Below are 27521 nucleotides of genomic sequence, written 5' to 3' on the forward strand. Positions count from 1 at the left end.
ACACACACACACACACACACACACACACCCCCACACACCCACACACACACACACACACACACACACACACACACACACACACAACACTCGTATTCCATGTACTTTAAGATTCAGGACAGCTTACAGCATACAAAATTTAAGGGATGTGGGGAAAAAACTCATATTAAATTAGGAATATAAAAAGTAACATTCCAACCCTCACACCATGCAAGAAGATCATCATTTCAAAAGTCACAGAATAACTTCTGCCACTACCTCATTTCATGGCTGTAGCGATTTAGTAAATGAGACAGAAAAACTGCCGAGTTTATTGACGCATCGTTATCATAATTACAAGCCATCCCCTCATATTCATATAATGACAACATCCTGCTTGTGCAGCACTCAAAAGGCAACCCTGTTTTTCAGTTGATTATAGCATATGGTCACGGATCTGGGGTTCGAGCTTGCCACGAGGGGAAGCACTCGGGTCCCTCCCAAATGCCCAATACTGAGGCCACCAGACAGAGATAACTCCGCACACCAGCAGGTTGATAAGCTACCATGAATGCCGATTGGCACGGCCAATCTGGGCAGGGTTACACTACTTTGCGTGAAACCTTACCTATGGATGGCTGGCTAATTGGGGCCAGTGCCCTCAGTGCACACTCAGATTACTGCTGAGCATTACAGTAAGTGTGCGCTGGCTGACAAAGCAAATTATTGGGGTAGAACGTCTCGTCTAACCTTACTGCTGCACTGCATAGGACCAATAATGGAAAAGACAACCAAGACAGATTGGAAATAGCGACAAACATTTATTTATTACAAACACATAAGCAAGCAATCATTTAAAATCAAATATTTATAAGCAAGAAAACAAAAAGGCACCTTATAGCAGATTTAACCAGAACACGTATTCTTCTTCAATCTTACGTTAACAAAAGGCTTGGCCATCATTCACGCAGGGGCGAAGAATAAAACAAGAAGGATTTGAAAAAGAAAATAAATGTAATGAATGGAGAAAAGGAAAGCAGTCTTTCCTTCTCCCCCTTACCTCACACAAATATACAGGAGAATGTGGAGGAAAATGGATGGGGAAGATGGGCAGTGGTGATGTGAAGTGATGGGGACAAGCAGTCCTCTCTGGCCTCCAGAAATGCGAGCTAGATGTGCGACTCGCCCTCTTCCGCCTCAGATTCTTCCTCCTCAGATCCCCATCGATGAAGTTCCACCATTCACCCTCCTCGTCCTTCGTGGCTGACAGGATCGAGAGGGCAGGATGACGCTCATGGAAGGAGTGTTCTTTTTCCACAGAAGCTCGACACCAACTGCTCGTGAAACTTCCTTTTCTTTTCCCTCACAAGTTTTTGTTTCTTCCCTCACGAACCTCCTCAGTCTTCTAATCTTCTGTTCATGAGAGGTTGTCCCATTCGTTTCTCCTTTCTGCTTTCTGAACCGTCTGCTCAGGAGCACTCTTCGTCCCTACTTATGTGAGCTTGTCACGAGTGCTTTTTGCTGCTTTTCTGATTCTTCTTTAGATCAGCTTTCTTCCCCTCCTCCCACAAGCCTTCTCCCCCTCCCATTGGTCCACAGCTGATGGGAGCGGGTGCATGACGTCATTTGTGGAAATTGCCATGCTGTTCTGAGTGAACCTTCAATGAAGCCCCTACCCCACCCTCTACATGCCCAAAGCCACAACGACAGCCCCAAGCCTCCTCCCTCGCATGGAAAATGCCCAGTCGCACTGTTTTGCAATGTACCACACCTGCGAGAAGTGCGGCATCTCGCAGGCCACGACGAGCACCAAGCACCTGATGGGTCACCAAGCAATGCACGGATGGAGGGAACACGGAAAGGAACCCCTTTGACAAGGGACCAAGGACTATCTATTCAAAGACTAATGAAATAACTGATCCTCGGGTCACCTACATGTCCATATGTGCTCTGCCCTTGGGGTAAGTTTTCCAAAACCCTCACAATATTTTATCAAATCAAATTATACTCTTCTAATAAAAGAATACTTCGTACAATGCAGAATAACAAAGGAGAAGGAAGAAAAAGTTCATAATTTCCTTTCGTCAAAAACTTACAGCTTAGCCCACTTGTCCAGCTCTTCCTCAAGATAGACTTTCACCTTCTTTGGCTGCAATCCCAATGAATTTCCAGCCATATATACACACTGCTCCTCTCCATTAACGAGGCCCAAATCACCTGTACCCACACACCGACAGTGGACATGATGGTACTTAAACACAGTCATGGTTGAATAAGAAGAAAGCTTTCAAGGAAGAATACAACGATCATAAATATATTTTTCAACTTGATCCTCTACATAAAAACTTGGCAAAAAACAATGTACAATGTTCTATACACTGCCGAACCAGATATCCTACTATCATTATTAAATCGCACTTTTGAGATTTTAACGCTTCATGAGTTTTGTTGATTCATAAAAAATCTGGTATCGTGTTTTAAAAATTAATTACAATTTCAAATGTTCTGCCCCCATTTTCACGCAAATAACCCGTGGGTTATACGTAAAATTAGTGCCGAAAATTCCAACTGCGGGGTATACTCATGTGCAGGTTATACGGTATTTCATCACACGGCACGTGACATAACCATAGGTGGCCAAGTTAAATTATCAAGGAGATACAAGAAGAGGAATTTTTTTTTTTGTTTTTTTTTTTGCAAATTTTAATTGTAATATCTTTGATTACAGTTCTTTCACATATTTTACCGATACATACTGTATATATCGAATTCCAAAGCTATTTAAGGTATTGGTAATTCAGCTTATGCCTGGTGTTGGCTTAATGGTTAGGGTGGTGCACTTTGGATCCTTGGGTCCTGAGTTCAAATCCCGCTCGGCTGTTGAATTAAAACCAGGTGGGGTTAACTCGGCCTGTCATCCTTCCAAGGTCGGCACTATGAGCGCCAGCATGCTGGTATACTGTGTGGGAGTCCAGGATTGTGCCCAATAGCCAAGGAGACTGCTTAATCAGCACGAACGCTCTGCACAGAGTATGGTCCCAATCTCCTCCTCTTCCTCCTCCTAAATCAGCTTCCATAAAGCCCAGAATGCTTCATCTTCTGTGTCACTGTGAAGCAGCTTGGAACCAGCAAATGTGGGTCTGTCTCAATCCATGTTGTCATCACTCTTGTCCTCCCTCTTCTTCTCCAGAAATCAGTCCACTTTTCTTAAAAGCATTCCATGCTTCTTCAATCCAACGATGAACTTCAGCATCGCTGGCCTTCTTCATTTTCCCAGAGGCTGTATGTTCGTGCATGCCCTCTGTCATCCACTCGTAAATCTTCTATTTGAGCACTCTGTTTATGGTGAGGTTAAGAGGTTGTAGCTTTTTTGTGAGGCCTCTTGTGTTGACGGCAATTTCAGTGTCAATTTTTAAAAGTTTCTTCTTTACCGAGTCACACTAATAGGCTGACATAGAGCCGAATACCAGGAGTGACTTCTTTTTGGTGAGGAAGGTACCTGGTCGTCACCGCCAGCTGTTTTCAGCTCACTCTTCCATTTCATCTTCATTCATCCAGCCATTTTCGTTGGCCCTCACAAAAACCCCAGTGGGGAAATTATCTTTGGGCAGGGTTTTTCTTTTGAATATGACCATCAGTTTGGTCTTCGTACCATCAGCGAGGCAGGACAGTACAATGGTGAAATTTGTTTTTTCATGTCCCATAGTTATGAAGCTGACGGTTGATGATTTTTTTTTTGTCCACAGTCTTTGAGGGCAGCACATCAAAACTGATGGGCACCTCGTCCATGTTACGGAGGAAATATGGCATATCCATCAATCCATCCATCCATCCATTGGGGCCATACTCTGTGCAGAGCGTTGGTGCTGCCTAAGCAGTCTCCTTAGCTATTGGACACAATCCTGGATGGGTCACCACTCCGGCACAGGATACTAGCAAGCTGGTGCTCATTTTGCCGAACTCAGAAGGATGACAGGTGGAGTCAACCCCACCTGGTATTAATTCAACATCTGAGTGGGATTTGAAGTCAGGATCCAAGGATCCCAAGCACACCACCTTAACCATTAAGCTAACACCAGGCATAATATTGGTATATGGATGCCCAAATCTACCTTCTGCTTCTCAACAAACTCCGAGAAGCTTTTCAGTTTTACCTCCCAGTCCATGAATAATTTTTGGTTGACGGTCGTCCTGAATGGCAGATAATGTGTTTTGTTTCATGAATTTGAAACACCATGATTATCCTGCACGCTTGAAGACATATCAGGGTTGTGGATATTGAACGTCCCACATCTCTCTGTGTTACAACCCAAGTCTTCAGATCTTCCTCCATTTTTGGCCACTTCGCATGTCCATCCCTCCTGGTTCGTTTAGTTTTCGGCATGTCTTTTCATTTCGGCTGTTGTTTTCACCACTCTCGCACAGATTTTCATCCACTTCAAATACACAACCAGCCTCTCTGTTGCCATACTCTTCTGCAAACTGACAAACTTTCAGTTTGAATTCAGCTATGAATCTTTTACATTTCCTCAGGGATGTTTTCGACACAGCAGACATTGTACGGCAGGGACTTGAATGGACAATTCCGTGACAGGGATTTTATATAATGGATGAGCAGCGTGGCTTCCTATTGCATTGGTGCCGGAAACAACACTGGTTTTTACAGTAAACTTTAATTATTACAACCACCCTTTCTCAAGGTATTCATTTTAATGTGCATTGCTTATTTACCACAGTTGTATTTGAAAAGAGCCATTTGTTGGCCCTTGACAACAAAGCCATGTCGGCTGCTGGAAATATGGAGATCGCGTATCTCCCGGTCATGTGGAGAGGAAAGCTGGTGTGCAGATTATACCTGTCCATGGGTTATACCCGTGCGTGGGTTATACCCATGCGTGGGTTATACCCATGCGTGGGTTATACCCGTGCACGGGTTATACCCGTTCGCGGGTTATACCCGTTCGCGGGTTATACCCGTGCGTGGGTTATCCCCATGGGTGGGTTATACCCATGCGTGGGTTATACCCGTGTGGGTTATACCCGTGCATGGGTGATACCCATGTGCAGGTTATACCCGTGGGCGGGTTATACATGTGTGTGGGTTACACCCGTGTGCGGGTTATACATGTGTGCAGGTTATATCCGTGCGCGGGTTATACGTGCTTGAAATTTTCCGAGAGTACTTTTTTTCCCCAGGTGTGTGGTGTACAACAGGGTGGGTTACTTGCATGAAAATATGGTACATTGCACCATGTTGTGATGGTGTTGGATTAATTTCAAACAAACAATTGGAGTGAAAGTAAATTGCAGGATTTCTAACTGCTAAGCAATTTATATAATGTCAGTTAATCCACAGCAGGCTGATGTTCCTCCAAATTTTACAATAACTTGCTGGTTTGGATTGTTTGGATTGTTCTCTCGTTCTCTCTCTCTCTCTCTCTCTCTCTCTCTCTCTCTCTCTCTCTCTCTCTCTCTCTCTCTCTCTCTCTCTCTCTCTCTCTCTCTCTCTCTCTCTCTCTCTCTCTCTCTCTCTCTCTCTCTCTCTCTCTCTCTCTCTCTCTCTCTCTCTCTCTCTCTCTCTCTCTCTCTCTCTCTCTCTCTCTCTCTCTCTCTCTCTCTCTCTCTCTCTCTCTCTCTCTCTCTCTCTCTCTCTCTCTCTCTCTCTCTCTCTCTCTCTCTCTCTCTCTCTCTCTCTCTCTCTCTCTCTCTCTCTCTCTCTCTCTCTCTCATAGAGTTGCGAGCAATTGTCAAGACTTTCTGCAGTAGCATATAGAGTTAAAAGAAGAACCATGAGACACCTTCAAGATCAGCATTTTTAAAGTGGTATAACTAAAAACCTAGAGAAAGCTGTTTTTCTTGTCAAAATCGAAAAGATAGTGTCACAAGTCCGATGGAAAGTTTCACGGGATAGAGTCACGACTCACGGGATAGAGTCACGAGTGTTAAATCATAATTGCTATAGCATATGTCCTATTTATTGTTACGTGGAAGGGGCTAGATTGTGGTAAGAATAGTATGGTCTGTATGTCCACATACTGTAGGTTAGATTACTCTCGTCACAGTGAAAATGTCAGAGTAAGCCGTATTGTAATACGTGTATAGAGGAGGCAGTGAATGTTAACTTTAAGAAAGTATGGGGTAGGTTTGTTGAACAATACCTCCTGTAAATCAGGTGAGGCCAGGTGAGGTATTGTGGCACCAGGCATTTAACAGCAAAGGCACACTAGAAAACACATTGTGCTTTCGGAGGAATGACCGGCTACAAACCGTTTGACCGGCAGGATGCACAATCCATGGCAGCCAGGTCTGCTGCAGAGTCCTGGAAGAAGAAGGACACTTTGTGCAGGGCCATCCCACAGGGAAGGATGGCCCTACCCACTAGGAATGGGCAGCCAATAACAGGGACTCGCCATGCATGGGGGCCATCCTAAAATTCACGAGGGTCAGGGCCGCTCTCCGCGCAGCATTTGAGCTTTGCACGTTGTGACATCAACATCTTGCTCTCTCTTTGCTTCACCCTCCGAGGAAGAGATGTCCCTCTCATCTCGCCTCCCTCGTCGGCATTTCCACAACTCCATTGCTCTCTGAGCCGCACTTCTTCCATGCAGCACCGACACACACAATCACGCCATTGTGATGGAGCCCCAGTCAGCTCGTGCCAGCCATAAGCCCTCACCTGTCCCCACTATTCATCATGTGCAAGTCTGGGAAACGGCATTATTAGGGGGTTAGGCTTTTTTATTTCCTGTTGCTCACAAGTTCAGTTTTTCGTGCCTCACCTCCCCCATTTGCTGGCCTCCTGTGCCGTATCTGTCTGGGTTCTGTTGTTTTGTCTATCCCTGTGTCGTGTTTCATAAACCTTTTACATTTTCAGAAACTTTTTCCCATGTTCACCTCTCACACATTGCGCCAGCAAGTTCGGGCTCATATTGGAGTGATCGTTGGGGTTTTGGAAATGGTAAAGATCAGTTAATTGAATGCAGTGTTAATTTGGTAAGCTCGACGATCTTCAGGGGAAGCAAAAACTCCTGGCGCAACAGGTGATGTTAGTTAGATCCATCAACACAACATTCTATACCACTTTTCTACATCCAAATCTACCAACTTCCCAATAACAAAAAACGGTCAATTTTATTTGGCCAATGCCAGCCATTTTATAATTGAAGAAGTCTTTGAAGTTTCAGATTGATCAGTTTAGTGGTTCTGAAGAAGATGCTCTTCAAATTCTTTGAAAAAAAGAGATTGTAAATCTAAATTGGCCATCAAGCCTTTGAACCAAATGGCCTTCTTCTTCTTCTTCTTCTTCTTCTTCTTCTTCTTCTTCTTATTCTTCATATGTAGTACATGGCTGAATGTAATTGGTTCACGAGCACCAGCCAGAGTGACCACTATATTCGTTATGTATGTGTGTTGGATTCGCTAGATATCCCTTATTGTCGGGTTTTCTGTGTGTGTGTGTGTGTGTGTGTGTGTGTGTGTGTGTGTGTGTGTGTGTGTGTGTGTGTGTGTGTGTGTGTGTGTGTGTGTGTGTGTGTGTCTGCAACGCGAGGCTCCACAGCACAAACCAGCAAACCGATTTTGATGAAACTTGGCGAACAGATGCCATATGGGGGTGGGAGTGTGTGCATTTGAGTTTCGTTGCTAAGCAACCACCCATTGCAATGCAGCGGCCGAAAAACCGCGTTCACTATTTTCAATACTTGTCCTATAGTTTTGAATGTGGAGAAACGAGACTTCGGAATGAAACACTTCGAGATATTTAGAAAATTTAACTCGAGCCGATTTTTGATTTAGCTTTTATTTTTCAAATGGTAGTCCTTCAAAAATAGGGTGTCTATTTACCGTCATTTTTTATGAGGAGTGCCAGTTGGCAAAATACGCAATAGGAAAAATCTTGCCAGGCAGAGGAACAATTGTATGTGAACCAATACGTCTTGGCAATGAATCTTCGTCGGTGGATTGGTCAGAATGAAAAGCATCGTATCCAGCGCTTCGATCTGAGCGAATCCCTCGTCGCCTACCGGCTTGTCTGTCTGTGTATCTGTCTGTCTGTCCAGAGCATAACTCCGTGGACTTTGATCCAATCTTGATGAAACTTGGTTATGTGTTCGATATCAATGTCTAGTTGTGTTTTCCTGGATGAGGGCGTGCTCCGCCCATTGTGGGCGGAGCCACGCCCAAAATAGCCATTTTTAGGGGGTAGTCGGATTAAAAATCTATCTTCTCCTCGGGAATTGACTGAATGGAATGGGTTCTTCGGTATTTGAAGAGCAAAATGAATTATCTAAAACTTGTCGTTGTCCGATTTTTCATTTTCGTCCCAAGGTCAAGGTCACAAGGTCAAAAACTTAGAAAATTGAGAATGTTGACATAAAAATAATACGACTGCCCAAACTTTGAGAGCTCGGATGACAATATTTTTATGCATAATCTTGAGGTCATTCCCCACCTAAAGTCTTGAAACTATTTTGCTCTATCTTGAACACCTTGCCCGTGGCGCCCCCTTCAAGTTTGTTTTTACGCCGATTTCATCAAAGTATGGATAATCCAAGGAGTGCGAAATGCCATATAGCCTATATGATGTTATATTGTTCCTGGAATGTTCCAGAGGAAGTTTTGCACCAAAGGTCAAAATCCTTGACCTTTGACCTTTAAAGGCCACAAAGGTCAAATTTTCAAAGTTGTGGGAATCGAACCGGGTTTTCGACCTTCTTCGACGAACTAACTCCAATAAGCTATAACACGTATCCTGTTTCCATATTTTAATGTCCACAACATTGTTTTGTGACCTTTAAAGGTTATGCAAAGGTTAAATGTTGAAAGTTGTTGAACGAAACCGGGTTTTCGACATTTTGCAGCTGTTGATTGAAGGCCACTATCATTAATTACAACTTGGTCAAAAATTATCACATTGTCTCATCCTTGACTTCTGAAACAATCTACATCGTCAAATACCGCTCGTGAACCATCGTCGTCTTCAGACTTGTGTGGCATAATTTGCTGGTGGGCATGGCTTCAACACTGATGCATTGCCATCTGTAGGTTTAAAGCAGGAATTTATAGGTTAGAGCACAGTGCCGTGATAGCTCACCTACTGTTTGTGAAAAACACTGTGGGATCGTTAACGTCCACCAAATAATGCTGGCAGATGGGACACCAAATTTAACGTAGCTCCGTGGGATGGCACACACATTGCTGCTTCATCCTGTATTTGAAACACCAGTTTGACAGTTTATATCTGGGCTGAGATCCGAACCCAGACTAGACAGCTCAGAGGCAAGTGTGCATACCTCTAAGCTACAGAGGTATGCACAACCAACGTCTTCCTACTATGACCCGATGCGATGTCATCTAATGTTCGGGACCTTCAATGTCCCGAACTGCTGTTCCTTCGAAATTGCACATAACTCTATGTCGATGATCCTTCCTGCGGAACGAAAAATATACATATTTAATACTTTCATCACCCACAAAGGAGTAGAGGAGATTGGGACCATACTCTGTGCAGAACGTCGGTGCTCCTTGGCTTTTGGGCACAATCCTGGATGGGTCACCACTCCGACACAGGATACCAGCATGCTGGCACTCATTTTGCCGACCTCGGAAGGATGACAGGCCGAGTTAATCCCACCTGGTATTAATTCAACAGCTGATCAGGATTTGAACTCAGGATCCTAGGATCCCAAGCCCACCACCCTAACCATTAAGCCAACACCAGGCATTCACCCACAAAGACTGTCTCCCAAACCTCATTCCTACCTATCTCTATTGCTACCAGCTCATCACTGCCTGTCCTCGCTACCCTCTCATAAGATATTCAAAAGTAAAACAAATGGAGAAGGGGCGCTGAAGACAATGACGTGCCTAGGGCGTCATTTGATATAGGGCCAGCCATGTATGTATGCATGCACAGTATGTATGTATGTATGTATGTATGTATGTATGTATGTATGTATGTATGTGTCGATAGAAACATGCACACACTTACGCTTTCCTCTCTGGTGGTACCTTGTGGTGTCTGCTCTCTCCTGCAGCCTACCATCTGCAAGTGATTCATTGGCACCATATTTTGCTTGGGTATTACTAATGTGTGAAAGTTCTCTCACGGATTTTGGACTGCTCCAAATAATAACCGTGCCACTACAGCTTTCACACATTTGAAATCAATATTTGAAATACAAGAGTGTGAATGAGTAGGTCTATAGCCATACCTATTTAACATTGCAATAACATTTCATAATTCACCAAAACAGTTTTTTTGAGTGAACCATTTTTAGCTCGCCTGTTCGAAGAACAGAGAGCTATAGCGATACCCCCGGCGTGAGCGTCAGCGTCAGCGTGAGCGTGAAAATGTTAAAGTTTTTGGTGCAAGTTATTTTTTCCTTTCTAATGTTTTTATCGACCACACTATTTTTTATACGCCCGATATATATATATATATATATATATATATATATATATATATATATATATATATATATATATATATATATATATATATATATATATATATATATATATATATATATATATATATATCGGGGCATATTATGTGATACCGGTCGTCCGTCTGTCTGTCCGTCTGTCCGTCCGTTCCTGTCAGCACTCTAACTCCCAAAGTTTTCAACTTTCACGTTTCATATTTGGTACATAGGTACAGACTGTGGAGACAGTGTGTCTTGACATACGTTCGTCATCTAAAGTGGTTGCTGTTTTCCATCTAGTAGCACAATTCTGTATTTCCCTTTTTGCTCGTGCGTATATTGTGCTCACTTGCGCTCTTGTTACTGATTACAATATACAAATGCATATATTGCTTTAAAATTATTTGGATCAGACTTCAATGCAATGCTTTATAGAAAATATTAATTATTAGACGAGTCTTTTAAAAACGATAAATGTATAAACAGGCGAGCATTGGGTGGCTTTGACACCAACTCTAGTTGGTGGTGGCCATGACTGCAATAACAAAAATAATGGTAAATTAAATGATTGTGTTTCTACACAAAACCTCCATATGGAGATATTTAAAAGAGGGGGAAGTGAGATGTTCAGATTTTCGGTGCTCCCACGTTGTGGAGGCTGATTGTCAGGTCACAGGTCCACAGCCTGGGTCAATAATCACTTATTTTGCATGTAAACAACTGATAACAACATAACATGTAGTATCTGGGGTTTCGAGTCCAAAGATTACAAATTTCATTGACTGTTGCCACGAACCCCCAGATCATGCTTGACATATAATTAATTATTTACTCATGAGATAGCAATTTATATTTTCATTCTTTAACCCCAACTGAAATGAAATGGGAGATTTTGAGCTCCCCTTAACTGGGGGGGGGGGAGGGTACTTAACCCCTCCCAGATCTCTGCCATAGATTGTCTGATGAACTTTAAAATTGCATGTACATAGATTATCGTGTAATAAACATGATGGTGTCATTAAATTGTTCAGCATATGTTCATTTTTATAATTATTACCGAATTAATTATGCAATATGCTAATTTTATGCATATTTCAGAGACATCTACAATTCTAGTCATAGCCCATGAGCCAAGTCCATGAGACAATTCTAGTCATACAGAACTCAAACACTGAACATCTTTGGCCACTATGCAAATTGGTTGCTGCACATGAGCTGAGGAGTTCAAATTTTATCGTGAATTTTTCAAATGTGAATTTCCTACAATAATCAACAAATATATCCATCAATCATAATTCAAAAAGCGAATTATTTACAATCATAATTCAAAAGTCTATATTATAATAATCACTGACACAGAAAGTGATTGGATTACAATATCTACCTATGTAAAACACGATGTGTGTTTGTGTATTTGTGTGTCCCCCTTTCATGAGGACTATTTGAGTCGGGTTTTAAACGCCAATCCTTTAACACGATAGTGTGTTCACTACAGCCTATTTTTTCAGGATAAAAACAAACTCGAAAAACATTTTTCATAAAAGAGTAATTACATCTCTTCTATTGGAATTGAAGATGGTGACTTGCAATCTGAAGCTGAAGGGCTGTGTACAGAAGTGTTTTTAAAAATAACAATAAATACAAGGTGGAGAGAGATGACATTTGCTGCACGTGATATGCAACATGCGCAGAGTAAAACGAGTGTTCATTTACATCCGTAGGATGTCGAAAAAATAAAGAAGATATAAGCAGACCTGACACTAGGCCGAGGCTTCAGACTTTGGCATGCTCTCGAGGTGTACAGTCAAAATGAAACGTCCCAGAAGAAAAAGAAAATAGGATCACATTTGTACATTTGTGTTTTGAAATAACACTTCTTGCTGCAAAACATCATATGTTCCAGACTTCCTTGAATATTTTGAAAAAAATAATTCCAACCTGTCATTTCTGATGGGCTTTTATGTCTATGGGTCATAGGCACCACCGATTATACAGGCTGCACCATCCCCTCTCTCTTTCAGTGTGACAAGCACAGCCCATTAGCCAGGCCACGTCTTTCCCTCCAGCTGCCCAGAAATCGGCACCATCTTTTTCGCTCCGCATAGCTCAAAGGGTTCAAAGGCCTCTCTTGAACATTTGAAGACGGAATAATGCGTCTTCTAGCAATAAATATAGGCACTGCTTTGAGGAAACAAAGGTACATTTTGATTACAAATCAAGCAAGGTAATGCATGTTTTGTGTGGAAGGAGGGAGGGGGAGGGGTGTGATGCGAGGAGGGACCCGGCATTATCGGGCAATGCCAGGTACCCTTGCTAGTATCTAATATTAAGAATGCTTTACTTAACTAGAACAACACTCGTAGAACACAGAGTCTCGCCTCGCGTGTTCATTCTGAACAAAAATACCATCATTAACTGAACAAGCTACTATTATGGCCCACTGCTATTATGAACCATATACCAGTATTAACCATGCATCATATTATGTCACACAGTTTCTTGGCATGGGTTATGAATGTCATAAATTTAATTCTTCACTCACATCGGGTCATAGATCAGATATATAAAGTTTCAGATTTTTCGGATATGAATTTCAATTCAATCAATTATGGCTGGAATACCACTTCACCGATGACATCATCATTATCACATTGTCATGAGGAGTTGACACAGGACAAGCTTCCATGTTTTTTGTTGAGTGTTTCGGAGAAAATGATGTCCAAATTTTTTCCTTTAATACAATATGGCTGCCATACCATGTGACCTATGACGTCAGATTTATCAACAAAATATTTTCCATGGGGAGTCCCTCTGATATTTAAAGTTTTGCATCGATTGGACAAGCAGTTGCAGAGAAAACCATTTTTAAAGCAAAAACATATAGACGTAGATACACACACGCACGCACGCACGCACGCCCGCACGCACGCACGTTACAATACAATTAGCTCTCATACGAGCTTCGACAAGGTATACAAAAAAACCCCAAAAAATGTCAAAATCCCCTTTGGGGCGAGGCTAAAAATACGTAATTTGTTTAAATCGATTCATGAATACACAGAACAGGAAAATAATTTTAACATTTTAAAATGAACATGATATAGAATGAAATAATTGTATTATGATACCACTGGACAAAACACACATGTTTGCTGACAGACACACACACACACACACACACACACACACCTATATACGGTACGCTTTGGTGTGTACACAATTTAGAAAGTACATTGTATCCAAACTGATCAATGATTTAAAAAAAAATGACAATGAAATGCTTTGTGCACTGTTGGTAGTGCCATGGGAGTGGAATTAATTATTTGCCAATACCCACAACACTGCCTTTAGGAATGTTATGATGTCGCATGTTATTGTTAAATGCTGTCCATGATGGAATGGTTGAGGCCTGGTATTCCTTTACTCTGCCCAGCCTGACAGTGTGCAGCTAGCACCTGTCCTTAACACAAAGTACAAACTTATTTAATTTCAGTTATAGTGGGGCAATAACAATTGTGCATTTTGTGAGGAAAGCACCAAATTTGGCACACTAGTAGCCTATCATATTATGAACAGATTTGGATATTGGGCCATCTCAAAATTTTTGATGGCAGTGGAAAATGGCTGCCACAGCCATCAGCGGCTGAATTTGAGATGGCCCAATATCCAAATCTGTTCATAATATGATAGGCTACTAGTGTGCCAAATTTGGTGCTTTCCTCACAAAATGCACAATTGTTATGCAAAGTTGCCCCAGTATTACCTTTTACCACATTTCAAATTTAACATTTCCAATAATATGGTATGTATTGAGTTATGTGCATTTTTATTTTTGTGAATAATGATGTTGCATAGTTTCATAGTTGTTGGTCTGTACAACTACCAGAAGGGAAAAAATATATATATGCACAAATTATTCAGTCAATTTTGTCAACGAATAACTACATTTCCGTCTATTTGCTTCACCGCAAAACCTTAGCACGCTTAACAGTTAGTGACTATGAAGTGGATTTTTGTGTTGAGGAGTGGGTTGGGGTAAGGACTTGAAGAACAAAGGGGGAGCTGTGGGATCTGGAGTTGAGGACAGAGAGTTGAAGTTGCAGTGGCGGTGAAGCAGAGGAGGGACAAAATTGGGAAAGGAGGGTTGAAGACTTGAGATTTGGCGGTGGCTTGTGGACTTGGGTTTTTGGGGGGGGTGGGGGAAGGGGTGAGGACTTGAAGAACAAAGGGAGAGCTGTGGGATCTGGGGTGGAGGACAGAGAGTTGAAGTTGCAGTGGGGGTGAAGCAGAGGGACAAAATTGGGAAAGGAGGGTTAAAGACTTGAGGTTTGGCGGTGGCTTGTGGATTTAGGGGTTTTTGGGGGGAGGGGTGGGGGAAGGGGTGAGGACTTGAAGAAGAAAGGGAGAGGAGAGGAGAGAGTTGGTGTTGGGGGGAGGGGGGGTACACAGAGAGCGGACAGAGAGCTGGGAGAGGTAGTTTGAGGACTTGGGGTGGGGAGTGGGGCTTGAAGTTGAAGTCTTGGGGTTGAAGACTTGGGGCTGCGATGAGGGGGGGCAGTTTTGAGGACTTGGTGTCTGGAGGGTGGGGGGTTGATGACTTGGGGCTGTTTGTGTGTGAGGTTGAGGACTTGAAGTCACATTTTACATTGCACGGAATTTCCACAGGTCCCTGCTATTGTGCTGCCAAAGGACATTCTTAGCAAACTCCCTAAAAAAATCCACACTCCATTGGGAACAAATTCCTTAACAACAGCCCGGTGGAACCTACTAGTCTATTTATAAATGCAAGTTGCACAATTGTGTCTCAACGGGGTAAACGCCATAACCATAGCATGTATAATGCTGGATGATACCTTATTTAAGAGGTCTTGGGTCCAGACAGTGCATGCAGAGGTCTAAAAATATCAATATTCATGCAATTTTCAGTTTTGTGCATTTTTTTTTGTGCACACTGGTGGTGTATAGGCTCAGAGTCGCTGTTTCACACACCTACCAGAAATGAAAATCGCATCCGTGTCTGATGGAAGCGGTGCATTTTGGCATTTCCTTTTCGTGATGCTCGGCAGCTAGCGCTCCCCCTTGTGTCAACTCAGCATCTGCACCACTTAAAAAAAACTTTTAAATGGACGAACGGATGGACATACCAAATATTGAAGCGGCTACACCACTTAAAAATAGTATAACCACAAACTATGCAGTCAATTCTGTCAACGTATAATTACCCTCACCAAAGGAGAGGGTATTGCATTTGGATCCGTTTGTTTCTTTGTCTGTTTGTTTGTTTGTCCACACAGAACTTTTGTGTTTTTATCCGCAACCTCTTGTCGGATTGAGACGAAATTTTCACCATTGGTGCAACTACTCATGGAGAATGTTTTAATAATTATAACGTCATGGGTTACGTGCTGTGGCAGCCATGTTGGAAAAACAGAAAAATTTCGGACCTCTGTATCTCTGAAACCGCGCCAAGGAAAAAATTGAAACTTGGCACATAGCAAGTACTCCTCGTGGGGAATGAGTGTGATTTTTACGTCATAGGTGCCTTCATTATGACGTCATAATTGCATATGAAGAACGCAACGTTCGATCAGTATGAAAATTTTTGGGTCATCCAGAGATAACATGGTGCACAAAAAAATTTTTGATGATGATATTGGTCACGTGATTTGGCAGCCATATTGTTAATTTTTTTTAAACCTTAAAAAATCTTCTTCGCTGAAATGGCCGAACAGATCGAGGTGAAACTTAACACGTATGACTGCCTACCATGTGGCGCAAGAGGCTCACGCATATGACATCATAGGTCACATGACATAGAAAGGGGGAGGAGAAGACAGAGACTTGGGGTGAGAGGAGGCAGGGAAGGGACAGAGAGCTGGGAGAGGGGGTTTAAGGACTTCAGCCGTCAGGCTGTGAGGGGAGTGGGGGCGGGGGGGGGAGGTTTGAGGACTTGAAGAAGAAAGGGGTTGAGGACTTGAAGTTACATTTACATTATGTAGAATTTCCACCAATCGCTGCCATGATGCTGTCAAAGAACATTCCTAGTAAACTCCCGATATAGTCCACACTCTACTGAGAACAAATTCCCTTTCAACACCCCGGTGGAACTGGATTATCTGCTACTATATATAAAACCAAGGAACATGGATGGATGGTGTCGCTTCCATCGACCCAGTCAGTATGTCAATTAATTATGTATTATTGGTCCATGACGATGATTATTAATTACGTCTATTAATTACATACTATTCGAATGTACCCATTTCACCAATTAGACCCTTTTATACCCTTTTAGGAAAAGAGTGGAGGTGTCTGGTTTATGTTTTTGCATTGTAATTAGTAAATTGATTATAATCACTCTTGAATACACACAGATCACTTGCCAATAATAGTTGCTTGTTGCTATTAATAATAATACATGTGAAATGCAGCTTTTGTGCAGAATCAAAAATTAATTTTTTTTGCCCTCAACCCACCAACCCCACAGGTAATAGTGCATCACGTGATGTTCCGCTGTTGCCAATTTTTTCAATGAATCCGACAATGGCTGAAAGAGATGTCCCTCTGTCACACCACCCCGTTCCACTTAATGTACAGAGATAAACTATTTAGTGCAAAAGGAAGTATTTTGAATGTTAAGAAGGTGGATATTAAAGCTTTGTGGTGTAGACCTTCATACACACCTTCCCAGCATCCTCCATTCACACTGCATTATTACTCTCTCATTAACAAAAGAGGGGGTGGGGGCACGTAAAACGTTTGACCCACTCTTGGGGATGTCCTTCACCAACGGAACGTGGAAACGTTGTCGGAAGGAGTGCAAAGGGTCGTTGGAGTCCAGGTGTCGTGCAAAAGACTCATCCGTCACTTGAACGCCCCAGTCCTGGGCGAGTGTCAGGAGCTGTTCAACCATATCGGCTGAAAACTTGGAAGTTAAGAAACAGAATGCTGAAAATGCGAGTGTGGAGCAACGAGAGACGACGCTGACAGTTACTTTCTCAAACACATACAATCTTGTCTGATAAGACACACATTCGATCACAATGTGGAAAGTTTTCATGTGATGTTAATCCTTGACGCTGGATTGGCCCAATGGTTTGTATTGGCAATGCCTCCTCCACTGCTTCGACTCCACCCTCGTGAGTCAGGGGTGCATGTCTGTAACGACAGTACAGGGACTCTTACTGAACTGGGGAAACTTCTGCTACGATTGTAATTATTATTACAATTATTCTAACGTTCTTTTTGTAATTTATTCAGGGTATCAGCGATAAAGTTGATCACTTACTTTTGGTGAAGGACACCATGGGATCTTTAAGTTCCATCAACTAATACACGAGTAGTCGGGGTAGGGACAATCCCGTTTAATGTTTATGCGATGAACGGCGCACACGTCGATACCTTGCCCTACGTGCGAAACACCAGGGTGACAGTTTACAGCTAAGCCGAGATTCAAACTCAGGTTAAATAAGTCAAAATGTGTGTGTGTGTGTGTGTGTGTGTGTGTGTGTGTGTGTGTGTGTGTGTGTGTGTATTTATTTATTGGTGTTGCCGCAGCACTCTCTTGGCAAGGGTTATACAGTATGAGGTGGTGATTTGCTGTTTCCAGCAGTGTTTATCCAGACTGAGCCTGATCATAATATATACAGGGTGTGGCAATAGTCACTGAAGGATTTTGTTTTGTTCATTTGGTTGTTTTGTTAAATAACTTTAAAAAAAAAATTAATGGAATAAATTGCAAATGGTAGTATAATTCATGGAATTTGTTTTTTTAGATTAATTATGAAAAATAAATAGTAATAAAAAATAAAAAATAATAATAATAATTAAAAAAACTAGCCGGGAGGCGACGATGGTTCGCGGGCATTATTGAACAATGCCACGATAGGTACAATTGAGTTAGTGGAAGCTTTTGAGGAAGCCCTTCTGTAAAAACCTATCTCTTCCATCAAAATTGACCAAATCAAATCGGATTTTTTTATATGTTGTACTTATGGACATTACGCACAGCTTCTAGGAAATGAAATTGCGAGAAAAAAATCGAGAAATAAAATAAAAATAAATAAAAAGTTCAAGTGGGCATGGCTCCACCCACAAGGGGGGCGTGGGACGCCCCTCATACAAAAAGACATAACGAGACCATGATATCAAACTTGTGTCCAAGTTTCATCAAGATCGCACCAAACGTCACGGAGCTATGCTCTGGAGAGAGTCACAAACAGACAGACAGACAGACAGACACAACAAAAATAGTGGTCACTGCTGGCGTCCTAGAACCAACAAATGCCCCCCATTGGCTTCTTCGCAAAGCCTTACTCTTTCCAAAACGTGATCCATTACAGAGAACAAAAATCATTGATCAATCGCCGCAATTTCCCTGGAAATGTTATTTTTCACTTCCTCGAGTGGAAATGGGCTTCTTTACTCATATCTTTTTGCATAAAATCAGGATCGTCCCTCACGAGTTGCTGCAATTTGGTTGCAAATATTCGTCGATTTGCTGGATCTCGAGCTGCCATTTCGTGCACCATTTGAAACTTGTAAGGAAACGGCAACAAATCCTTAATTATTCTTCGCAATGATGATCCTGCCATTCCGAGCTGAGTTGCACTTTTACGAGTTGATGTTTCTGGGTTTTCGTTAACACTCTCCCTAACACAGTCTGGAGTACGACTTGTTTTGGGTCTTCCATTGCAGGCTGAGTCATGAACATACCTCTTTGACTCAAAACAAACAATCAAGTTGCGAATCGTGTTTTCTGAATGTTGTTCTCGAACATTAAAATGAATGCGAAATTTTCTTTGAGTTTGAATTATTCATTTCCCACTGGAGTAATAAAATTCAACAATTTTCACATGCTGGTTATTGGTAAATTTATTCATAATAAATCTCCCTGGTCTTATTTATCTGTAACAAAAAAACAAAAAGAGAAAAATTAAAAATTAATGAAAAATTAAAAAGTTATAAAAAAAAAAAAAAAATAACTTTCAGTGACTCTTGGCCTACTCTGAATATATATATATATATATATATATATATATATATATATATATATATATATATATATATATATATATATATATATATATATATATATATATATATATATATATGGCATGCCATGTTCCCCTGTGGGACAATGTGAACGTGCTGGTGTATTCCCCGAACCATGCAAGTTGGTGAACACTGGAGGCATGGCACACTGGTCAGATGAGGTCACCTCTGACAGTGGAGACTGCAGTGTACCCTTACCACAGGCACGTGGTCCTCTTTTAGACAAATGCACCACAGAGGCGCCGATGGTGGGAGGAGGACAGAGAAAAAGTGGGACATTACCAACACAGGGAACGAACGAGGATAAAACACATTTGATGCACCTCTCCAACAGACGCTTGCAACACAAGCTTGCCATGGGTCAATGGTCACGAGATTTTGCAACATAGCTGTGTGATTGGTCGACTGAATAGGTCCCTCCCCCCCCCCCCCCCAGGTATATCCGGGAGGAGATAAACAAGAAAAATTGCTTTTGATATGCCGAGTGGAGGCCTCGTGGAGCACGTTCAAAACACTTTCGAGTGTTAATCCTTGGCGCTGGATTGGCCCAATGGTTTGTATTGGCAACGACTACCCCACTGCTTCGACTCCACCACTTTTTTCAAAAGTGAAAACACTTTCAACACACACCAGTTCACGCTGGGTTGCTGGCCGAAACGTTGAGTCATTCTGGTGAGACTCTCGATTGGAGTACAAAAAATGGATTTATTGAATAATTCCCAACCACTGATCATTATTGTGCTGTGTGTGTGGGTGTGTGTATATATATATATATATATATATATATATATATATATATATATATATATATATATATATATATATATATATATATGTATATATATATATATATATATATATATATATATATATATATATATATATATATATATATACATATACATATATATATATATATACATATACATATATATATATATATATATATATATATATATATACATATACATATATATATATATACATATATATATATATATATATATATATATATATATATATATATATACATATATATATATATATATATACATATATATATATATATATATATATATATATATATATATATATATATATATATACATATACATATATATATATATATATATATATATATATATATATATATATACATATATATATATATATATATATATATATATATATATATACATATACATATATATATATATATATACACAGCAATGCCAACCCTCCCGATTTCATCGGGAGGCTTCCGAAAATTCACCCAAACTCCCGCCCTTACGATCACTATCCTTATCCTCCCGAAATTTTGATATTTTTGCACTGTTCACTAATCAGAATGTACTGGTATGAGAATTGAATGAAAAGCATCGTCTGCTACGTATAGCATGTGGTAACTCCATAACGTTCGCTGCTACCAAATTGTACGTAAAAAATTGCAAATTCAAATGAGGAGCAGCGAAACATTGGGTCTGGATCTCGCTTATGCGATCATGCACTGAGATTTAGTGCATGCGGTTTGTGTGCAATACAGTGCATGCGGTATGTATGCACAGTGTATATGCATGCGATACGCTCACTGCATGCAGCTGGGCCCCGTACCAGCCCGGCGGTCGCGACCACCGTGCGGTGTTTAACAGCCGCTAGAGTTCTACGAGTCGCGCTGCAGCTGTGGAACATCGACTTCGAAGTTACCGATGCTTCAAGCCCTCGATGTTGATTACGAAATGGCAGAAAAGAAGCTTACGAAGACCAAGAAATGGTCTCAGAAGTACAAGACCGAATACAGTCTCCAATACCCGTGTATTCGAAAGTCTGAAAGAGGAATTCATCATGCGTATTGTACAGTATGCAGCGTTGATATTTCAGTTGAGCACGGAGGTCGCGATGATATTCGGAAGCACGTTGAAGCAAACGGCACACGGACATTGCAAAGGAGAGATCTTCGAGCACGAGTACCGGTACACTTCTGAATTATTTCACCAAACAAGGGACAAGCGAGGAAGAGGATGTTACTCGAGCGGAACTTCTCTTTAGTGGATTTATTGTGGAACATAACTTGCCCATATCAGTCTCAGATCATGCTGGACCTCAATTTCAAAAGATGTTTCCAGATTCAAAAGTTGCTTCAAAGTATGGATGTGCAAGAACAAAAACTTGCAAGATGTGCAAGATGTGCAAGAACAAAAAAAAAAAAAATAAAAAAAAATATAAAAAAAACAAGAACAAAAAGCCAGAAAAAAAAAAGAAAAAAAAAAAGAACAAGAACAAAGAAGAAAAAAGAACACTGGTCAACAATTTTTTACTTTCTGAATGTTGTCTAGATTTCTACAAGTGAATTAGGGTATTCTGGCACTGCTGAATCAGGAAATGGCATCCGTTTCTCTCCATCAGGTCAGGTTTTTGTGCTAAGTTGATTTGAAAAAATCAGATCTTGTGACAAAATCAATTACATTTTTGTGGCATTATCAGCTGATTTTTGTCAACACATATCATGCTAAACATGTTTTTAAGAAAAAAAAATGTTTTGCCAACAACATTTATTGATTACATGATAGAAACATCGATTACTGTCATCTGAATGGTGGGCATTGATAAAGGTAAGTACAAGTAAATTGCATGTTGCGTCACCACTGTTCAAACTTCAGGGCTTGAACTTCCGTTTCTTCGAACTCCTGGAATGTTCAGCGGCAGGAGGTCTCTCTTCAGATTCCAACAGTAGTCAGCCATCATGACTGCGTCCCAGCGACCCTGATACCTGGTCTCCATCTCCTTCATGTCCTGATGGAATCTCTCCCCCTGCTCGTCACTCATTGAACCCAGGTTCTCAGGAAACCGGTTCATATGTGAAAATAGGTAGTGCATCTTGATGCTCATGTTGCAGCCCAGGTTTCTGAAAGCAGTCAGCATGTTGTTGACAAGTTCTGCGTAGTTTCTGGCCTTATTGTTGCCAAGAAAGTTCTTCACTACCAAAACAAATGTCTTCCACGCTTCCAGTTCCACTTCGTTCATTGAGTTTTTGAACTCTGGATCTCTGATGAGCTGACGGATCTGAGAACCATCAAAGATGCCAGCTTTCAACTTCTCCATGGTCAATCCTGGAAAAGCCTGGCAGCAGTAAGTGAAGCAGTCACCATCTTTGTCCAGAGCCTTGGTGAACTGCTTGATTAAGCCGAGCTTGATGTGCAGCGGTGGGAAGAGTATTCTGTGTCTGTCCACCAGAGGGTCGTTGATGACGTTCCTTTCTTTGCATGGCACCAATTCCTCCCGCACAGGCCAGTCCTTCTTCGTGTAATGCTGAGCACGGTCCCTACTATCCCACATGCACAGAAAACATGGGTACTTGGTGAAGCCAGACTGTTGTCCCAACAAAAGTTCACCATCTTCAGGTCAACACAAATAAACCACTTATGCTGATCATAACCAATTTTCTCCAGCACGTACTTCACCGCTTCCATACTTCTCCTTCAGTGTAGTCGAGTGAGCGATGGGTACAGAGGCAAACTGGTTGCCGTTGTGTAGCAGAACACATTTCAGTGATCGCTTGCTGCTGTCAATGAACAGTCTCCAATCTTTGGGTTCGTACTGTGGCACTCCAAGCTTGAGCAGAAGCGCATGTCATAAATTGGCGCATGTAGGTATTGTACATTCTTCAGAGTTCGTTATTTCAAGAAATACAACTTTTTTGTATCACATTATTACAAAATCTGCCCCATTAACTTTAGTTTTGATCCACGAACTTTATGCTTTGCCTCACCAATTTTTGGAAGATTTTGAGGTTTTATGACTTCAAACTGATCCCTTTTCGACATAATCACCTAGAACTATCGTACCTGAATACTTCTTGTCATTAAAATAATTATTTCCAATTAAAACAATTATTTGACATGACATTTTACCCCCACCAACTTCTTCTAAAATGCTCCACACATGCGTACATGTGAACAAAAATGTAAAAAACGACATGTGGCCATATCTCAAAAACTTGACCTGATTGAACAAAACTAATGTGAGTTTTGGATTCAGCGCATCAGATTCGTCCTAAATCAGCTTAAAAAATGCAGACAACAAATTTGTTGTTGACCAGTGTAATTGGTGAGTTGTCAAATGTTACTGCTTCATCTATTGCCGATATTGCTAGACTAGCTCCATTTAGCCTAGCTACAGGCACGGTAGCAATGACAGTGGTGAGGCCCAGCTATATCCTGTCCTGATTTCGTACTATGACAACAGTGCTGGGATTGTGAAGCAAGGTTTGCTAAGTTTGCCTGCGTGCAAACAAGATTCCACTGGAGAAAACATTTTCAAACTGCTTGATCATGAGTTCAGTGACAGGAAAATTCCGTGGGGAAATTGTGTTTCCTTTTGTGCTGATAATGCCTCTGTCATGGTGGGCAAGCACAAAGGAGTCGCTGCTTATATCCACAAACAAAATCCAGAATGCAACATCATGGGATGCCCTTGCCATATGATGCACAATACGGCCAAGAAGGCGGCTCAGGCCTTACCCATTGAATTAGATGACTTTCTCATCGATATTTACTACTACTTGGACAAAAGTAGTAAACGCGTCAAAGGAGTGAAAGCACTGCAAGAACTCTGTGATGCCCCGACACAAGATTCTGAAGCATGTCGCAACAAGGTGGCTGTCCCTTGGTCAGTGCCTAGACAGGCTGATTGAACAGTGGGAGCCACTTCGCCTCTTCTTCAAAGAAGAAGTACGAAGAAAAATGCAACCAACTGTAGCCAAGACTCTAACAACGAGCAAGAAGGACGGCACTGTATCTACTGCCAGTACTGGCACTGCAGGATCAAGCACTCGTGGAGCAGCATTCACCACTACCACTGCAGTATCTGCTGCGAAGAAGACAGCAGGGACAGCACCAAAACCAATGCTGAGAGCAGGTAGCATCACCGGCCCTTCATCACGTTCATCCACAAAGCAGATCCCTTCAGAGTCGAGAAAGACTGTGATAGTCCCATCTACAGGCAAAGAAGGACCCAAGTTAAGTTCTGCTTTTGCCAAATCACTTGATAGAAGCTCAGCAAAACCTTCGAATCAGAGGTCTTCTTCCTTGGCTGCACCTACCTCAAGCTCTCTCCTCAAACGCAAAATTGGATCTGGTACTACGAGTCTGACCTCTTCTGCTGGCAGTAAACGCAAGTGTGATCGCCCTGCGGCTAAGTGTACTACGAGTTCTACAACTAATAGCGCATCTTCCTCAAACACTGTGCAGGAATCTAGAGAAAAACGTGTCAACAGGATGTTCTTGTCTCCACAAACAAAACTCTATTGTTTCTTCCTTCGATATGCTAACAAGCTTTTTGAGAAGGGGAATCTTCTGCTCCAAAGAGACGAACCCTGTATTCATCTCCTGCACGGAGAATTGAATGGTCTTCTGAAAGATATCTTCGTGTGGTTTTTGAAACCATCGGTGTCATCGGTTGCTCTGGTAAATGTACCCTTCTCTGACAGAAATCATCAGAAGAATGATGAGGACCTCATGATTGGGAACGATGCCAAACTGTATATAAGGGAACAAAGGAGTCTCAAGAAATCCACCTTCACTCTGAGTGAGTCAGACATCCAAGGTTTCTTCAGTGCAGTTCGCTCATATTATGTGAAAGCCTGCAATTACATCTTCAAAACCTGGCCGCTGGATGATGAATTAGCCAAGCATGCTCAGGTGCTGGATGTTAAGCTACACCAAGAAGTGGGGTTTGACTGTGTGGAGTTTTTCATCAAGAAATTCCCCTGTCTGTTCAGTGGCGGTGATAGTGACATAGACAGTCTTGAGAGTGAATTCGCTCACTACCAGGCAGACGCCTCCATAGCTACAATTGCTACTGAGACAGTGAGAGTGGATGAGCAGTGGCATCGGATTTCACAGCTCACAGATCCCTGCACTGGTGCCAAGAAGTATCCTAATTTGAGCAAAGTGATGAAGGGAATCTTGGTCATTCCTCATTCGAACGCATCATGTGAGCGGGCACTCAGTCTTGTACGGAAGAATCATACTGAATTTCGTCCCAATTTGAGTGTCAAAACCCTGGAAGCTCTCTTAATTGAAAAACTAGCTCATAACACCCCTTGCTACCAGAGAGAATACAGCAAAGACATAATCAGAAGGGCTAAAAGAGCCACACAGCTGTCACTCAGCAAAGCTGCCATGGAAAAAGCAAGCAGCAGTAGTACCAGCCAGTAAGGGAAGAAAAATATTGCTTCTTTTGTGCTTTTTGTTAATCTTTGATTGTCCCCTAACTTACTAATATTAACATACATGTAACATTAAAAAGTGCACAATTTTCCCCTTTTTTTTGTTCAAAAAGTGGGAATTCTTAACATGTTAAATGCTCCAAAATAGGGCTCAGAGGGCACTAGAGAGCATCTAGAACCCCAGAGCTTCCAGGGCCCTAAGGCGGGCCCTGGACCCCGCCGCAAGGGTCGAGCGCTCCGCGCTCGAGATGTGCGCTTCGCGCACATTATTTGGTGTCGGTTGAAAATCCTCCCTAATTCTGATTTCCAAAAGTTGGCATCTCTGTATACATATATATATATATATATATATATATATATATATATATACATATACATATATATATATATATATATATATATATATATATATATATATATATATATATATATATATATACATATATATATTGTTGTGGTTGACGAAATTCGCAAACCACCATTCAGGTCCCTTAGGTGAGATATCTCTGTAAGTATATGTGTAGTTAGGCCCAAACCCGTTGTTTAGAGGGAATAAATGTCATTCATGCGGGCTGCGACCCTTCTAGATAGCCGTTTTTCTTTTACTATCTTTATTTTGGACCAGCCGCCATTACTACCACCACCAACCACGTCTCAACAGCCATCACACAACAACCACCAACCGCAACGCCGCTTCACAACAACAGCCACGACCTTTACCGTCACAACTCGCCCTCGCAACCATCGCATCACCGTCATTCCCACGCCGCTTGTGGGCACCGATACTGGACTCGTGCAGGGCGCGCACCGAGCAGCGGGTGCAGAGGCACAGCCTTTCCGAAGAAAACGGATCAAAAACGACTCACGCCCACTTCTGTTCCGTCTTATCGGCGAGCGTGGGGCGATTTGGCCCCGCCTCCAGGTGCGTTGGAGTAATATCGATATATGCAAATTCATGGATCAAAAAGCATTCACGCCCACTTTTCCTCGGTCCAATGGGGAGCCAGTTAGAGGTGAAGGGTCGGAGGTAAAGGGTCGAAGGTGAAGGAGCGAGGCCACGGGGCATATAAGGGGCTGCGTTCGTCAGTCAAGGCAGTTAAGAGTTCGGAGTCAGTGAAGAGTTGGGACGAGTCAAGAGAGGAGTCGGAGAAGGCGGTTGGACGGAGCTGTGGAGAGGTGGCGGCGGCGAAGGCGGTCGAGGGGGTGCTCGTGTCGGAGTCGGGGAGCTGCGGAGGGAGAGGCCGGCGGCGCGACCGAGGTCGTGGTGGAGACGCTCGTCGCGGGACCCGAGACAGGGAGATATCCTCCTTCCCCCGAGCATCAACAACCCCCTCCTGTTTCCCCCCCGCGCTGAGATAGTGCGAGAAGGGGGCCCCGTTCCCACCCCCTACCAGACACTGTCCGCGAGGCCCGCGGAGTCGGGGCGCCACCGCCATCTTGCGGCTCATCATCAGACGGGTAGGCCCGACGCGGTCTCGGCCCCAGGCCCACCTACCCCCCTCATCCTTGAGGGTGGTCCTTTTCTTTTGCTTTGAGTGTATGTGTTGTCGGCGCCGTCTGTGAAGTAAAACTGTATCAGTGTTGCCGTGTGCTCGGTAGTCGGTTAGATCTGCATTGTTGCATTTGCTTTTTGTGTATTATTGTGTTTCTTCTTCTTTTACATTTGCTTTTGGTGTAATTGTATATGTGTGCTTTCCGTTCATCGCGAAATAAATGTGCTTCATGTTGAACTGTTTTCCCGTTTCGCTTCGTCTTTTCCTTTATTGAATCTCCATCTTACTTCACGTAAAGGGTTGGTCGTGGGCTAAAACGCCCGATAATTAATCGAACCGTCGAGGCCG

At 42.2% G+C, this 27521-nt stretch overlaps 1 protein-coding gene and 1 long non-coding RNA gene across 7 annotated transcripts in view; one reads left to right on the plus strand and one right to left on the minus strand.

Annotated features, from left to right (window-relative positions):
- LOC147031725 (uncharacterized) overlaps positions 1-17186 on the plus strand; it is a 50141-nt gene extending 32955 nt beyond the window's left edge. Inside the window, exon 3 of the long non-coding RNA XR_015050898.1 lies at positions 16888-17186. This is a non-coding gene — a long non-coding RNA (uncharacterized LOC147031725). The remainder of the gene's footprint in view (positions 1-16887) is intronic.
- The window catches only part of KYNU (kynureninase), a 117824-nt gene that overhangs the window by 69967 nt on the left and 20336 nt on the right, over positions 1-27521 (minus strand). For 4 of the 6 annotated variants that reach the window (XR_015050731.1, XM_085852222.1, XM_085852209.1 and 1 more), the window contains exons 2-3: positions 17169-17558; positions 2073-2193 (exon numbers count right to left, since the gene is read on the minus strand). Coding sequence is in view for 5 of the 6 variants with exons in the window: in XM_085852222.1 (XP_085708348.1) it covers positions 2073-2193; positions 17169-17460 (413 nt within the window). In the remaining variant the exon portion in view is untranslated. Of the gene's footprint in view, positions 1-2072; positions 2194-12154; positions 12191-12338; positions 13919-17168; positions 17559-27521 lie in introns of those variants that run through there. The other 2 variants (XM_085852244.1, XM_085852236.1) reach the window with 2 other exon arrangements.

The sequence above is a fragment of the Eptatretus burgeri genome, chromosome 2, assembly GCF_056783735.1.
Source record: "Eptatretus burgeri isolate ZD-2024b chromosome 2, Ebu_testis_v1, whole genome shotgun sequence".
Taxonomy (NCBI): domain Eukaryota; kingdom Metazoa; phylum Chordata; class Myxini; order Myxiniformes; family Myxinidae; genus Eptatretus; species Eptatretus burgeri.